General features: G+C 38.7%; 1 protein-coding gene across 10 annotated transcripts in view; it reads right to left on the minus strand.

Moving 5' to 3' along the window:
- The window catches only part of Dmd (dystrophin), a 2,257,783-nt gene that overhangs the window by 89,492 nt on the left and 2,150,246 nt on the right, over window positions 1–18,045 (minus strand). For all 10 annotated transcript variants that reach the window (XM_085684598.2, XM_085684595.2, XM_087902601.1 and 7 more), the window contains 3 exons: window positions 13,689–13,763; window positions 3,387–3,588; window positions 1,088–1,173 (listed from right to left, as the gene is read on the minus strand). In XM_085684598.2, the coding sequence (XP_085540724.2) occupies window positions 1,088–1,173; window positions 3,387–3,588; window positions 13,689–13,763 (363 nt within the window). The remainder of the gene's footprint in view (window positions 1–1,087; window positions 1,174–3,386; window positions 3,589–13,688; window positions 13,764–18,045) is intronic.

Consider the following 18,045-nt stretch of genomic DNA (forward strand, 5'->3'; position numbering starts at 1 on the left):
CAAACATTGAGTGACAACAAGAAGTTAGGGAGAAACCACTCCCATATCTTTTTAAAAGGAAATAAACCTAACTTATAGTAAGTAATATACAAAAGATAAAAGCACTCAGAAATATTGTTTAACCCAAAATAACGTTAAAGGGTAAAAAAAAATCATTATTCAGGTTTGGTTGGGGGTTGTTTTATTTTGTGTTGTTTAGTTCATAGGAAAGGAAAATTCCTATGGAAACTATGTAAAAGTGAGTGCTACAGTGGTTTGTATATAGTATGATTTACTCTACAAAAATGAGAACTACAACCCAGAATGGCTTTGGAGAAATGCCATGTCTTTTGTCTCCTGCCCATCTTTATAGCCAGCATACTGCTTCATCTATGTATGACTAGTTCTTAGGTGAAAGCCAGGACAGGCTAGATTCATTCAATTCTTCCTGAAAAGGCTTTTGAGGGGCAAACATACACAGTCCTTTAGAGTGAGAATGGATGGTGATTTGGGCAGCAAAACTATGAGTCCTTTAACATTTGCCTTTTATTTGGATTTACAGCTTTTAAGTAAAAAGATTCTATTAGCCAATCAAAAGAAAATTCTAGAGGGTGCTACTTACCTGCTAAGAAATAGCAGGCTAGCCATCCCTCAGACAGTAAAACGTTAGTCACGTCACACTTGGATGTAACAATACAACTTGCAGTAAGATGATTATAAAATATACAATGTGTTTTGAACACAAATGCCAGATAGAATTATTTAAGTGGGAAGCAGGGATTAAACCTTCACATTTCGTTTCCTGACTTACACAAAGGGCTTAGGAAATCAGACTTTATCCCCTTGGAACATGTGTTGTACTAAGACACAGACAATGTAACATAAAATAATACTTGGGCCGGCAAAGCTAATCCTCTATCTAAATACCTTCAATGTAATGTCTGACAGGGAAGCACACAACCCAAATTTTATGACCCTTTAAAAGCAGTTCTACATCTGAAATGACAAACCTGCCCTGAAATAAAAATGGTACATCATTTTCCATCTAGAATGAGAGTAATTAGGCAACATCAATGCAGAAAACACAGAGTTCATATGTAAGACTTACATCTGTACTTGTCTTCCAGGTGTGCTTTACACAGAGAAATGATGCCAGTTTTAAAAGACAGGACACGGATCCTCCCTGTTCGTCCCCTATTATGAGGAATCAAACCAGAAAACAAAACAGTTACTGGCGCTCCAATATACTGTAGAAGTTCCTAGTTAAGGGGCAAAACGGCCTTGGATACAGAAGCTCTATAGGCCAGTGTCTGATTAATGTTGTTACAAACTTGTCTGAGTTCATTATCTATTTGTCTCGTGACCTAGAAGGCAATGGGAAAGTTCTATGAACCAAATTAATGAGTATCTACCCAACTCTCAACTCTTAAAAGCCCTTACTTGAACTGTCAAAACAGCTCTACATAAAATCAGGATAGAATTCCCTTCCACTCCCCTACAAAGAGCCACCTGGGTTGAGTAAGAGGGAAGAATTATCACTGTGCACTTGGCAGTTCTGGTTACTAGTGCAAACTGTCGATGTTAGTTGTTAAAGCCAAAAACAATTTCTAGCAACTAACTCTTCCCTGCTCAGCAGGCCCGGAATTTCATCAAGCCACTGCTTACTAAGAAGATGAGTCATCACTTCAGGTCACACAACACAAAATATAAAACATGAATATTTATAGCCAATGAAATCATGACATACACTATCAGAAAGCATTCCAATGCACGCCCTATAAGGCAAACTTAGCAAGTAAACTACTCCCAAATGAACTTTCTGATATGGCTATGCTTGGTACATTAGGAAGCGAAATAAAGCATTCTACACAAAAATGTATTAACACAAAAGTTTAACCATGGGATAAAAGAGAAAAAAAATAGAATGAACAAACAGATTTCCATTTTGTAGCAAATATTTTGAACAGCTATTTGGCTTTTTGTTTGATTTTGGAAAGTAATTATATCTCAGATTTTGGTATATTTATTGGTCAATATGCTCAATTTTCAATTAGTACAACTTATCAGATCTCTCATTTAAAGAAAAATACTCAAATGCTTTAATGAAATTCCTGTCACTGCAAAAAAATTATCCGTTTTCCTATTAGAAAAAAGCAAATCAAAGCTTGACAGGTAAACTTTATGCATCAGTTTAAGTCTTTGGGCACTTAAAATCATCTTCAAATCATTTTCAGGTAGGTTGAATGAAATTCTATACTCAGAATCCATTCACATCTCATCTACAAAGAAAATGATGTCAAAAATATGAAGTAATACCTGAAAATAAACTGTGATCAAAACAAATGTACATGTAATCCACAATTAAAATCTGATATGTCCAAAAACAAAGTAGATAAGTATATGCATTTAATAGTCAGATGGTCCTGAAAATTAAAAAGTGAATACGGTACAAAATGGCAAAGATAACAGTATGTTTGCATATTAAAAGGAGATGATAGAAGCATAGAACAGAGGGAGAAGGCAGTTTGATATACAATGCCTTTAAGAAATCTTTCCCAGATTTCCAAATGGGAGTATGTACTTGTTGATATGTGAAATGAGGCATGCAACAATTCTGGGGCCTAAGAGGAATTCAGTGAAAAATCAAGGCCAATGCTCAATTGTGTTCATTAGGCTGCAGACAGAAATGAGAACTGGAGCTATGTCCTGTGTGCAATCCAAATGACTGCTCTCTACCTAACAGAGGTTGATGAATAGAAGTGCCAGAGAGCAGTTCTGCAAACTGTTATGAAAACACAAAACAACAATGACAATCTTGCTTGGTTTAAGGAGTTAAGTTTGCTGTTCTTGAGCTTAATTCCACTTTGGGGGACTCATCCATGTAGCACCCCCATAACTGTTTGACATATGTGCTACAGCAATTCTGATCTGACGACAGGTGTGCCAGCATCTCCAGGAGCACAGTCATCCCTGACAATGAGACCACACACTCCAAAACGGATGGAAGAACTCCAAAACACAGGTGAGAAAAGGAAGGAACCATAGCTACCCAATAGCTCGCTCTACTGAAAAGATGGCTTATCTCAGCTTATGGTTAGATTCCAATCTGAGAGCAGTCTGCATTCCAACTCTTTTGGTTTTCCTCGCAGAGAGTCTCACTATGTAGTCCTGGCTGTCCTGAAACTCACACTGTGTAGACCAGGCTGGCCTCAAACTTACAAAGAGCTGCCTGCCTCTGCCTCTGGGCTTAAAGACGGCATCCAGCTCTTCCTGCTACCATACCAAATGTTTCAAGTCATAGGCAGAAATGATTTATCCCTGGGAGAAGACATCCATATCTGAGGCACTACTATAATAACAATACTGTCGTCCCTGTGTAAGGCTAGGTCCGCTCTTGCCATACATACGTATCATAAACATTGAGAAGCCAGTTGAGACACATATCCACACAGAGAGGGACGTTGACCAGGTTGTTGTGCTCTTGCTCCAGACGGTCATAAATAGTAGTCAAACAGTTAATGATCTGCAGGATATCCATGGGCTGGTCATTTTGCTTGAGGTTGTGCTGGTCCAAGGCATCACATGCAGCTGACAGGCTCAAGAGATCCACTACGAAAACACACATAAACACAAATGACCCAAAATATAAAACTTCGATTCATTGCTTTTCCTTTGCAGATACTGGTTGAATTGTTGCCTATCCTTTAGTAAACGCCAAATCCAATTTCCACCCTGTTTCAAAGATATTCTGTTTGCATCACTCTACTTTGAATTTGATCCGGTTTTATCAGTATTCACAATCTGAAGTTGTTTTCCGATCTCACTGGCATCGGATGAACATACAAACATACACAATTCCCTTCTTTGGAATAGCAGCAACTATCTGAGAGTTGAAGGGATCAGGCTTCTGAGTCAATAGTCATTTCTAAGTAGGAAAAAAAAAGTGTTGCCCTAGAGATTTTGAAAGAGACACTCACTGATGGTCCTTTCTCTTATTAGAGATCAAATAGATGACTCTATATGGTTAGGGGAGTGTAAACTCAGTTTCTGGCTATGCATTTATAATGAGAAAGCATTTTCCGCTTAAAAGAGATACCTCAGCTCTCTTTGTTGCCTTAATACCAGGTGAATAAAATAACCAATTTCACGAAAATTTTCTATAGGCAAACTGCATGATCTATTTATATTTCAAGCCTAAGGCTAATTTATTTCTCCTTTCACCTTCAAATTGCATTTTACAATGTACTTTTTTTTCGACACTTTTAAAAAAAATTTAAGGCTAGGGGAGATTCCCTTGGTCTGGGGTAGTATTTAATTGTATGCCAAAGGAAAAAATTAACGAGAGTGGATTTCCATCAGCAAATCACTAGCTTTATTCCCGAGTGTCATGAAAAGGCGCTTTTCTCTAAAGCCAATTTATTAGCCAAATTGAAAATGCAACACTGGTATTTTTTTAACCACCTGGTACACCAAAGCTATGCTCAGAAGTGTCAGTCCTTTGAGACAAAGAATCAATGATAATTAAGTGCCTCTCTCACACACCTAAGGGGAAGAGGCACTGCAACTGTAAATATAACTTCAAATGAAATACACAATAAGCAATTTCTTTCAGTAACCAGCTTTTCCAATAATATAAGAAAGACAAAGATAAATCAATAACACATTTCCTAGTTACAGGAAGTAAGTTCAAATTAAATATTACAAAATAGTGGTTAATACATATGCATCAACATACTGTCTCTCTTAAAAGGGGAAAGAATTTTGTGTCAAGTTTCCCTAGAATCATGAAGAGCTGATGGCAGAGGCAAGAGATAAGTTCCACTATTTTTCACTCCCATAAAGAAAACTCTGTGCTCCCATCCTATGGGCCAGTTTCGCTAAAATATCCTGGGCTAACATTCCTCTTCCTCACTTACAGATTTTACTTTGCTAAGGATGGAACTCATGATTGCACACGTCTCTACTGCAGCCTCTTTTGATTTAACATACAGCCACGTCCTGCTTAACGTCAGGGGAAAGTTTTGGAGGAGAAAAAAAAAAAACATCAGCAGGTGATTTCATCATTGAGTGAACATCACCGAATATCGCTACACAAATTAAGAAGCCTACTATATTTCTAGGCTGCATCGCATTATGGGATCACTGTCAGTGACTAGCCCAAACATCCTTATACAATGCTCCACTGTACTGTAGAAAGAAAGAAAGGATCTTCCTTAATGAAATCTGAGACTGTGTAAACGTGGAAGTAGGAAACTGGCAGACCACAAGACGTATTTGGAGGTCAGGTGGGCAAAACAATGCAGAAAAAAAGACTGTGCAAGCAGGCAGGAGGCTATCCGAACAGGGAGACGAAATGGGGGCTCCTCGGGAGGCAGAAGGGAGCTATAGCGACACAGTACTCAGATATTTATCATCTCTTTTGTCTGCCTGACTTCCTGAGAGCACAGCTGCTGAAGGGCAGGTCATGGAAACTTTCAGAAAGGTAGCATGGCAGCTTTGTTATTGGAAGGGTGGCGTAGATTTCTTCCATATACCAAAATTTCTAACGTATTTCTTTATATATTGAAGAAACGCTATGGGTCCTGTGAAGTGCTTTTATTATTTCCTTTTTTATTATGAAATACTTTATTATGATATACTTGAATAATTATAAATACTTTGCTTTTGATTTAAGTATATAAGAACAGTGAGGATTTTTCCACTCACTTTTTATGACGTATCTAGTGAACTGATGTGATAACAAGCTAACAGTGAAACTGCATAAATTTCATTTTATTGGACCTAATCTCAACACAGGTGACTAGGTAGGCAACACACACAACAGAAAATTTAGAGTAAAAATAGCTCCGGGGGGAGTGAGGCAATTGCTTGAAAATAACAGGAGCAGAAGACGGCACAGGAGAGAAATACTGTGCGGTGTTCTCTGCTAACACCGGATGCGGTGAAATACAAGACCAATCCATCACAGAATATGGGAGAACACAATTCCCCAAACAAATATAGCAAATAGAAAAAACAGAATTTTGTTTCCACAGAACAATATTTAAAAGCCTTCTATTTAAGCAGACAAAGACCATGCAACAGACCAGCAAACAGGTGAGGCAAGAGATAAGGGCAACTGAAACCTCTCTCTCTCCCTCCCTCCCTCCCTCCCTCCCTTCTCTCTCTCTCTCTCTCTCTCTTTCTCTCTCTCTCGCACACACATACACACACTCACACTCACTCACTCAATGTTCAAACCAAGCCTATTAAAAAAATACATGGGAGTTATTTTGGTGAAACTTTAAACAAAATGATGAGCTTTCCTCCAAACCTCAGTAAACAACCAGCAGATGGTTTCGTGAAGACATCCTTTCTCTTGAAGCTAACACTTTCCATTATATTGATATAATTTTAAATCGGTGTACACATGCTCAAAAGTGTGTGTGGCATGCACACGTGCTTGCACATGTAAGAGCACCTGTTGCTCTTGAAGATGAACTGGATTCAGTTCCCAGCACCCACAGAGATGGTGACTCATAACCATCATAACTTCAGGGATCTGATGTCCCCTTCTGATCTCCATGGTCACCAGGCACACATGTGGTGCACATATATACATGCAGGCAAAATGTTTATACACATAAAATAAAGTAAACTGTATTAAAAATGTTTTCTTCCAAAAATGCTTTAAACATTTTTAAACTATTATTTTTAATTATGTGTACGTCTGTGGATATATGTGTGGGTATGTGCATTTGAGTGCAGATGGCCAATGAAGCCAGGAGCTGTAGTTACATGTGGATGCTGAAACTTGGGTCCACTACTAGAACAGTATGTGCTCTAAACCACTAAACCATCTTTCCAGCTTCTTCAAAAATACTTTAATGGAAAAAGAAGCTATTGAAGAATAGGACTATGTAGTGGTGTGCTCTTTTTGCCTGAGTGGATAGAGGGAGGAGAGAAACGACTCCCTTCCAGGGACATATTTGCCACACAGAAGAGGATCTGGTTAAGCCTAGTCATTCCTTCTAGGTTCAAATATCAGTTCCATAAGTTACATCTTGCCATTGGCCAAAGGGGTCCCCTACTCCTCCTCACCCCGAACATCAAAACTAACTCTATAATCTAATGGCAAAGTCCTATTATTGATGACAGAACTTTCTTATGTCATCAGCATACATGTCAGGAGTGAGAATGTTTACAAGATTCATAACCCATTCTTACTAAAATATTCCTGTAAAAGGAGCAGTGGGCTGTGTCCCACCACCTGAGAGGAGTGCGGGCCCTTTATTCCATCTGCGTACTGCTGTCCGGCTCCCAGCCGCCTGGCTAGCTAGTTTATACCCTGAAATAACAACCCACAAATTGTATTCATTTAAACACTGCCTGGCCCATTAGCTCTAGCCTCTTACTGGCTAACTCTCACATCTTGATCAACCCATATCTAGCAATCTGTATATCACCACATGACTGTGGCTTACCGGGATGAGTCTAACCTACGTCTGTGTCGGAGAGGAGATTCATGGCGGCTGCCTGACTCTGCCTCTTTCTCCCAGCATTTTGTTCTGTCTACTCCACCTATCTAAGCTGCTGTCCTATCAAAGGCCAAGGCAGTCTCTTTATTTGACCAATGAAAGTAACACATAGACAGAAGACCCACCTACATCATATTCCTAAGGCATTATTTACAAAGAAAGGGTAGTCTCGGGGATCATTGCAGAATAGTGTACAGAAAGATTATCAAGAGCCAAATGCAATGAATGACTACAAGGAAACATGTGCTGGAACACAACAGGACAGCTGCACATATGAATTCAAAGATTGTGACTGCACGCACCAAAGCTGTGCAAGCTCAACCCAGACCCAATCCCAGCCTGGAGAGAAGAATTGGGTACATAGTGTCACTCCTGGTTACAGAATCAATGGCAATGGTTAGCTACTGGGAGAGACAAGCTTCTCTTGGTGTAACCCTTCATAGCTGACCACAGTCCAGTGAAGAACACACAATCAAGAATATTTGGGCAGCACAAATTGTGCTTGAAGGGTTTCAAAACAAAACAAAACAAAACAACTAAAAGGGAAGGAAAACAAAACAATGAAGCACACAACACACAGTGTTTCATGAGGAAAAAAAGATGGGTAGACCTGGGAAGAAGTGAAGAAGGGAAGTAAAGATGTTCAACACCATTTAAAAAAAACCCTGAAATTCTGAACAAAATAATATTTTATAGAGACATATAAAAATTGGGAGCTGGACTAGGAATACCTGGCCAGCTAGAGTATACTCATACATAGCAAAGTTTAACAGATGGAAATGATGTTCTAATCCTAGTATAAGAACAATACTTTGAGGATATCCAATTCCAGAAGGAAGGACAAATATGGAAAGGTGCCTAGAATAATGTGCAAATAAAACCACTGATTACTGGATAATAGAGCCTACAAAGGGCCCTTTGATATTCCAAGGACTGGGTACCAAACACCTCTTTCCTTGTTGTGAAACTCATGGACATCAGAGGGACCACAATACTTTCCCTAGAAGATAGATGGACATTATCACAAGATAATTATCCTCAAGGTATTTTTAATTCCGATATAAGAGATATGCCTTCTAAACTACATAAAAAGTAATGTATATATATTATATTATTAAAATATTATTATATGCACACATATAATTCTTCTGTTTCTTGGGAGCCCTTGATGTGAGTCAGCGAATGACTCAAGATCTACATCTTGCTTACATTAATGCTATTTGCATTGTAGCTTGCTCTAGCAATAAACTGTAGTATATAAGCCATGTTATTGTGGGGCCTGTGAGTCTTCTTTACCAACCTAATCCTGCCTAATGCCCTCTTTCCTGCCTAATGCCCTCTTTAGCCACTTTTAGTGCACTATTAGAAGGTAAGGTCCATTTACCTGGAAGAAAGGACATTTTTCACTTTGTCTTAGTGAAAGCAAATCCAGAAGTTTTAGCTTTAATCAGACAACTCTATACTGTATCGTATGACTATAATTTAGGATCAGGTTTCTGAGCAGTGGCAAATTATTCTCAATTTCTTATTGCATGGAAAATACTTGTCACATTTATCAACTGTCATATATTTAGCCCTGTGGTTTGGGCTCTCTCCAATCCCCTACACACTAATAAACTAAATATATTTGCTTTGTTAGTTATTTTTACTGCTGCTCTTGCAAGTTGGCTACCCTTTAAATGATAGAAGATGCACATTTATGGAATGTCATATGAACCCTGGGAGAAGAAAGGAAAAGCTATATTATCTTCTTATACTTCCCCAGGCTATCGACCACACCAACCAGCTTACAAATACTTCACACCAAGGCTTTCAATTTTTCTCTGCTGCTCTATCAACTTTAGCTTTGGTTTACACTGCACATAAAATCACCTAAAGACTCACACAACAAAAAAGTGATTATGAACTGGGGGCATTGTAAGCCAATGGTGATACTCATAACTTAAGTAGCACATTCTCTGTAGTAGATAAAATATATTATTTGGTTTCCTGCAATATTGAAGTTTGATAGAGAAGTTTTTATTTATTTATTTATTTATTTATTTTAAAGATCAGTTGCCTAATAGGGATGGCTAAGTATGTTCTCTAAGGGATCGGAAATTTGATCTCTTCACTGGCATCAAGAAATCACTGAGATAACATCACTAATTTCTGTTAATATAAGACACAGTAGAAGTAGACATTGATAGGAAAAACTAGTCAGGGCAAGTTTCATTTGCTTAGGCCATGGACAATAGCTCTTTATCAAGCTTTTGCAGGCACAGAAATAAAAAAAAAAGTAGCTAGAAGATAAACCTAAGCAAATACAAAATTTAGAGGAAGCTCTTAAATCACCTATTGAAAACTCACTAAGGAATTGGACCACACATGTTTTTCAAAAGTAAATGGATTGCCAAAACTTTTTGCTCTGTTCTCACTGCACATGGGGCCATAGTCTGCATGGTATTATCCATGCATTCTTAAGAATTCAGTACCTAATTTAGATAAATACACTCTAATTTTGCTATCCTTGAGTTTTTTCAAATCAGAGTGAAGCTCTGAAAAGAAATGCTGAGAATTTCAACTCTGCTTAAAAGTGAAAATTCAACCAAATCATCTTACATTCAGAGTTAAGGTTTATTACAAGGTTATCACCTTAAATGACTAACATGTTTTTTTTTAAAATATCCAACTCCTCCATGTTCCCAATGTTTACTAAAATTTTGACATATAGTGAAAAGAAAGACAATGAATAGAATTCTTCTCTTTCACCATAAAAATTGAATAATGTTCAAATGATTCCAGGCAGCGGTGGAAAAGGATAACAGTCACAAGACATTAGAGACATTTCCATCTAGTCTATTTCTGAGTTTTGTCATAGTATAACCTGGAACAGCTGGTTACCTCTTTTGAACTTTTGGGATCTTACAAGAATATTCTATAGCACTTTATAATAACCAGTTCATAATTCTCCTTTTTATCAAAGGTGAGCAGTACCTCTGGGATGGGGCAGGGTCAAAAGAAGAAAAAAAAGACTGAAGACTTTCTCTATTCAGCCCCTTGACTCCACCCCACCCCAAACTCCTTTGTGCCTGCTACGATTCATTAACCAGGTCCCCAAGGAAATCCTAGGCATGGGGAGCCTTTTATTAGCTACTTAAACTTGGCAGCTATACACCAGAAAATGATAACTTTGGGCTATAAGCTCTTAAGGTAATGGAATCTTCCATTGGCTTTCATCCATGTATTCATTCTATGAAAACAGAAAGCTCTATTCTTTGCCCAGTTTTATGTTAATTATTGGGAATATCAATATGAAAAGAAAAGAAACCTATTTGACCTTTCCCAATAATTTCACTTCTAGGGCACTTGCGTCACAACCCTATACCAGTAGTCCCTTGACTTTAGTACTACTCATTCTGAGGACCTCTAGGTGTTTCCAAAGGACCCTGGTGGCTGAGGCTATGAGTCGTTCAGTGTTTCTCATTTCTATCCCCAAGTTTGAGGGATTTTAGTATTAGAAGGGAAGAGCCATACATAACTCTAGCTTCTCAATAACTTAATGTTCTAGTCTACCTCCGTAAAAATTTCTACCAATTCACGTTGTCACTTATTTAAATGGATACCTTAGAAACAGTGTTCAGCAATATCTCCTTCTTGAATAGAACTCCATGCTTTTCAGCCCCTTCATTAACTCTTCCCAACATAATTTACCTCTTGATCCCGCTACGTCCTAATTGCCAAATTCTACCTAAACTTTTAGCTTCTCCTACCCAACATGGCCTTGAAATACAATATTCTAACTCCCCTTTTCCCCAAGTCCTCACAACCCTCACCTAGGTATTACCTGCCTATCCCAGGACAGCAGTGTGCAGCTTTTGGTTGCCGGCTGCTGCTAAAGGAATATTGCGCCACTAGAGATTGGCTATTGGAGAAACACTCAGCTGACTGAGTTTCCCAATGCTAGTTTTTGACTTAACCTCCCTCTCGTTCTCCACAAAGAGAAGGTCAGTGTCCGTTTTATTACCTTCCACTGTTAACTGTGTCACAGGGATTCTCAAACTCTACAAAGAAAACCTTTGGTTCTCTATGGGTTTCCATCGCCCTCTTGCTGCCAAGTTTCTTGGTTACCTCGAACCTGCATGAATCCTTCTCTCCGGCACTCCAGGAGCAGAGAAGTGTCTCTTGTTTTTGCCTGGCTCTAGGACACCTGCCCATAACTTGCCCCTTTTTGTCCTGTCATCTTAAATCAGTCATTTTTAATTCCTCAGTCATCTCCAATTTGCTATAACCTCTCTTTGCTCCCCTTTGCAACTAAAGTTCTCTAAGAACAGACCCATACCAGTCATCTACACCTTTTGTTCACTTTTAAGATGCTCAGTGTATTATCTTCACTAAAGTTACTAAGGCTCTCTCTGTTGCTATATACAATGGGCATTGTCACCAATATCATTTGACTTTACGATAGGTTCCTCCTTTCTTTCATGCACTGAGCACTATAACTTCTTGGGTTTTCCTATGGAACTCTCAGACATGAATCTATACTCAATTTTCATGGTTGCTTATCCTCTGTCCTAAATGACCTCTCCTGCCTCCCTCTCTCTCCCTCTGTGTATACGTGTTGCTGTGTTATCTTAACCTTTCTATAAATCATTTAAGCAGCAGCTCCATGCTTTTAATTGCTAAATATTGCTTGTGTAGTTCATTCTACCTTTTACCAAACTCTGGTAGACAAGCTCACTATTCATAGGGAAGCCCAAGTCAAGAATCCACGAGTTCTTCCCTTCCTTGATTTCCCTTCGCCCTCCCCATCAAACAAATTACTAAGGCTTAGAGCATCTACCGCCTATATATTGCAATGTTCCTCCATTCCTATTCAAGCCATCATATTGCTGGTTTCAATTCAGTAGCAGATCTCTTTCCTGCCCATGGTTCAACCCTCAATTCATGCTTTGTTTCCCAGCCAGCATGGTTTTTCAAAGTGAAAATCCATCCATGCCACCCCCTTGCCAAAATCTCTTGAATGGCTCCCACTGACCTCTAAAGTCTTGAACTTGGGTTTTAAAAGCTCCCCGCAATCTGTCTCCTGCTTGTCTCTCCAGCCTAACATTTCACAATAGGCCTCCTTGGAATTCTGCAGAGCAGCCATGGCGAAGACATTTCAGTTCCTGAGTACTTTCTGCTCTCTTTAGGCCCCAGGCCTCAGAACACAGCCTTCCCTCCCTATGACTAGAACACATGTGACCGGGCTGTTCCTCCAGACCCAAACCTACACAATCTCCACAGCACAGGACCAACAATAGGATATCCAAGAGGAATCCCAGTGAGGGCCCAGCATTGATAGTGTAGCAGAAACCAGAGGCCTCAAACCAGACCAATGACTCCTTGCAATGAACACTTGCAAGTAAAGATATATGAACGAAGTGAGTGTGTGACTCACTGTGTCACACTGAGGCATCCATGAGGACATTCTTTTCCCTTTTTTTCTTTTGTTTTCTCTTTTTTCTCTTAAATTTTGTTTTATTTTGGAGGTGGGTGGCAAGGGCAGAGGGCAGATATGAATGGGATTGAGAAACATGATGTGAAAGACACAAATAATAAATTTAAAAAAGTTAAAATAAAAAAGATCTTGCCAGGCATGGTGTTGCTGCCTTCTATCCTGGCTGGCAGATCTCTGAGTTCGAAGCTATCATAGCCCACAGAGCTAGTTTCAGGACAGCTAGGGCTACACATAGAAACCCTGCCTGGGAAAACAAACAAAAACTCCAAGCATCTTTTCTCTGTCATAACAGACATCTGAATATTTGCATTTAAAGAAACAAAAGACACATGTATGAACTTGGTTCAGATAATATTGTCATACTCCTCTAATATTAAATAGTCTTTATAAAATGAAGATATATGGATAATGGAAAAAGGAGAGATAAAATAACTTTCACAAAGATAAATGTAGGCGTAAATGCTATTCATTTAACAAAACAAAATTTACCAATATCTTATCAATTTAACAAAAGTCACTGAACATTTGCAGAGATAGTTAAAATCCAACAAAAGAGTCTAGGCAGGTACTAAGCCAAAATGCTTTCAAGAATAAACTTTATTTGGCAAAATGACCTTGTGACCCAAGAGAGTAAACCTGGTGAAAAAGGTCCAGTCCTCATTCTTTAAGCAAAGAAAAATTATCAAGGTCTTCAAACATTGGCTGATACTTACAGCAAAGGGCCTTCTGCAGTCTTCGGAGCTTCATGGCGGTCCTATAGGCCGAGAACCTGACATTATTCAGGTCAGCTGAAAAAAAAGAAGGAAGACAAAGACCATTTGTTATTTCATCAGAAAGCACAGAGAAAACCCCCGATGATTTGCCAACAGCTACAAAAGTCACAATAGGAAGTTAGAAAGAAACCTTGTGCTTATGCTCCGAGCTTTAGAAGGTGAACTTCTGTTCTGTTTGTTTAGTGTTAAGGAAACAGCTCTTTGTGCCCTTGGACAGTGAGGACAGTTTAGCTTCCCTTCCGGGAAGGGCTACAGTAGCAGAGCCTGCTGGCCTACCATGAACTGCTAGGTCCCCAGAGGGAAAAGGAGGCCAAGCATTGTTTTTCTTCCTAGACTGTAATCTGCATCTACTGTAGTAAATCCCTGCTGTGCAAGATTAAAGAAAGAGAAGGAATACATTACTGCAATTGCTATAAGACCTGAAACCACAAAGAACGCTATGCCCACATTTTCATATAAAAGGTCAGATGTTTACTGTGGAAAAGATAAGAAATTAAAGAAAGCTATAAAACTGAATAAATAAAGCATAACAGCCTACAACCATGGAATATATACTGTTAACATTCTAAGCATGTTTTATATAATCTGCATGTGTATGTGTTAATATAAAATTGAAAGTAAAATGAATTTCAACAATTTTTTTAAAATGATCTAAAATTGCATGTATTTGTCATATACAATATGATGTATGAGGTAAAAAAACAACACATAACGTTATGATTAAATTTAAAGCAAACATCCTTATTATTTTTGTGGTGAGAACACTTAATATCCATCCAGCATTTTTGCATTTTCAACCATATATCACCATTAATTATAGTCGCGATAAAACGGAATAATTTCTTAACTTTTCAAGCACTTCCTGTGAAAACTAACAGCATTTCCACATCTCCCCTTCTTCCCGCCAACTCTTCCCATGTTTGCCCACCCTCTCTCAAATTCATCATCTCTTTATTTTTACAGAACGTATTTCTTGAAATTACTCCTGTTAAATGTAATTTTGCAATCTTGGACCAGCAACTAGCATTATATTCACTGTATCTTTTATCTTTTAAAATAATTTTTAAATTTAACGACATTTTTATCATACTCTTCCCCTCTCCCAAGCACTTCTAGATCCTCCCCCACTCCCTACCCTCCCAACTGTAATGTTCTTCCTCCAAAAACAAGCAAAACCCTAATAGAACAACAAAATCCCTCGAACCAAAAAAAAAAAATCATCCCACACAAAAAATCTACAAAACAATAACCAAATAAAAGCACCCCCCCACACACACACACTCATAAAAAAAAAACCCTGTGGAGTCAATTATATGGGCCAACAACTCCGAAACATGAGGGCTGCCCAGGAATGGCTGATGCATCCCGTGTCACTCCATTGGAGAGAACCAAGTCCCCCTCCCAGTAGGTGTAACTAGCAGTTCCGTCCTTAGCCTTTACATTAGTGGCTAGATTTTCAGCCATTCATTCACTCATTTTAAAATATAATAAATATATAATAAAATTTTAAATATAATAAGATAAAACAAAGTCTATCACATCAAAGTTGGACATGACAAACCAACAGAAGGAAAAGTCCCCAAGAGAAGGCATAAGAATCAGTGACTCACTCATTGGCTCACTCAGAGATCCCATAAGAAAAAAACACTAATCTGGAAGCCATAGTTTAGACACAGAGGACCTGGTGCAGACCCATGCAGGCCCTGGCATGCTTTTGCAGTCTCCATGAGTTCACATAAGCTTTGATCAGTTGATTCAGAGGGTACTGTTCTCCTGGAGTCCTCCACCCACTCTTGACTTTCATATTTTCTGCCTTCTCTTCTGAGGGGTTCCCTGAGCTCTGAGCTCAGGGATTAGATGGAGACATCCCATTTAGAGCTGTGTGTTCCAAGGTTTCTCTCTGTGTCTCTGTCTCTGTCTCTGTCTCTCTCTCTCTCTCTCTCTCTCTCTCTCTGCATATTGTCTGGCTATGGCTCTCTGTATCTGTTCCCATCTGCTGCAGGAGGAAGTTTCTCTGACAATTAGCCTTATTGTCTAAGGTCTAAGTCTGATAGTCGGCATGGACTAACAACTCAACAATTTAGGTCACCATTTTCTATCTGTATGTCCCTAAAAGTCAGGTCATCTAGCAGGGGGCTATACTCAGACAGCACCCTTATTCAGTCTGCACAGGTGTTTCATAGCTACGCTTCTTTTTGAGAGTCTCTATGTATGTATATAGTTAGAATGTATGCATAAGCTTCAGAAACTCAGCTCCAAAAAGCTCCTTGAGAATTTTGCCACCAGTCCTATTTCTTAGCCACTTAATATATAACTGCTCGTTGACAAAGCAGACCCAATACAGCCAGAGTACTGGCTGACAGACTGAATGAGTAAATGAACAAAAGGAAGACAAGAAGACAGGGTAACTGTCACTGACAAATGACATCCATACCACTGATCCTAAGGAAGGAAACAGTAATATTTTCATCTATAGCTAAGTCACCTAAATCAACGTTATTAGATTTGTGGTCTGTGCAGGAACCAAATATATTGGCCTACATCTAAATTAGAGGGAAGAAAAGAATGTCTATAAGTTATTTCAAATTATCCAGCATAATTTTTTTAAAGACTGGCAATACCAAACAATGGAAAGACCACAAAACAACCAGAGCACCTACAGAGCTTATAGGAACACAAAACAATACAATTTTGGAAAGTTGTATGAGCAGTCTCTTTCTTTTTCTTTTATTTTTTAACTATTTATTATTTTTACTTAATGTGTCTGAGTGTTTTGCAGGCACATATGTCTATATATCCTATGCGTGTCTGGTGCCTACAGAGACCATGATAGGGTATCAGATCCTCTGGAACTGGAGTTATAGGTAGTTGTGAGCCAGCATGCGGGTGCTGGCGACTGAACCTGGATCATTCGCAAATGCAGCAAATGCTCTTAACCTTTGAGCCAACTCTCTAGTCCCAGATTAGGAGTGTCTTATGACATTAAATATACATATATCTTATGACCAATATTAATTAATATTTACAAAAATAAATAAAATACATGTTCACCAAAAGCCTGGAACATGACTGTCCACAGCTTCATTCATAACATCCCCAAACTGGACTGGAAACAAAGCAATAGAATAACAAATAATCAGCCTGTGCTAGTCACATAAGAGATACTGACATACAATAAAAGGAAAATAATTACAGAGAATGTAACCAAAAAATCAATCTAAAAGCCATGCAACTGGTTTTTACATAAAACTTACATAAATAATTTTGAAAAAAATATAAGACATGCTAAATCTACCTATGAACAAATGGTAACCTACCATGGTGTGGAAGTGGAAATTTTTGCTCAAAGGAACCAACAGATATAATTGAGGTGGTTAGAGTATGTACTGTGATTAATGTAGTGGCGACATGACTTCAAGTTTGCCAAAACTGTATGTTTAAAATGGAAGTGTTTTATGGTGTTTAAATTATGCTTTAATAATGTCAATTTTAAGAGTGAAAAAAAAGCTACTTTCACGTATACAGTACAACGTGATGTATGTGTATGTTAGTTTAAGCTACACTACAGAGGCGGTCAGTTGTCTTAATCAGGAATGCATACTCCAGGGGTGGCTGGTTAGCAATTAATCAAAAAGCCTCACTCGAGAGGCGGCCACCGTAAAGCGCTACAGCTATATTTAGCTCCTATTACACTGGGGATTTCATTAATTAACATAAGTAATGTTAGATAGGGTAGTGCTGTTCATACTAGTGGTAAGCAAAAGATGAACACTGTTGAAGAAGATTTAGAAACATTACCTGCCATTTTATTAACAGGATCAAAGACCATTCTAGCAGATCCTACATTGTTAGAAACAGCACCCTAAACTGAACCCAACACTGTCTAACTGTGGCCCAATGGATTCTTGGTTGCTTGACAGAGTCTGTACTACGAGATCAATGGTTCTTCAAATGTGACTACACCTGGAGGGCTAGTTCTAAAACACACACTTCCCAGTCCCTCACTCTAGATTTCCTGATTCTATAGCTCTGGGGGAGAGCTTGAGAATATACATTTCTAACAAGTTTCTAGGTAATGCTAATGCTGTTGGTCCATGGACCACACTCTAAGAACCATTGCACTGAAGGACTGTGGTTCACGCAGGCTCACCAAAGGCCCTCAAAACAGCACAGCTAGTGTTTGGCTGTGCTTTTGGTACAAGCTGTAAGGTTATCTGGTACCCACTGCCTAATGTTCCTATGTGACAGTGCTTCTTTGGGCACCTGCTTTCATTATAATTTGGCACCCGAAACAGGA

Source organism: Myodes glareolus, chromosome X (assembly GCF_982192425.1).
Source record: "Myodes glareolus chromosome X, mMyoGla1.1, whole genome shotgun sequence".
NCBI lineage: Eukaryota > Metazoa > Chordata > Mammalia > Rodentia > Cricetidae > Myodes > Myodes glareolus.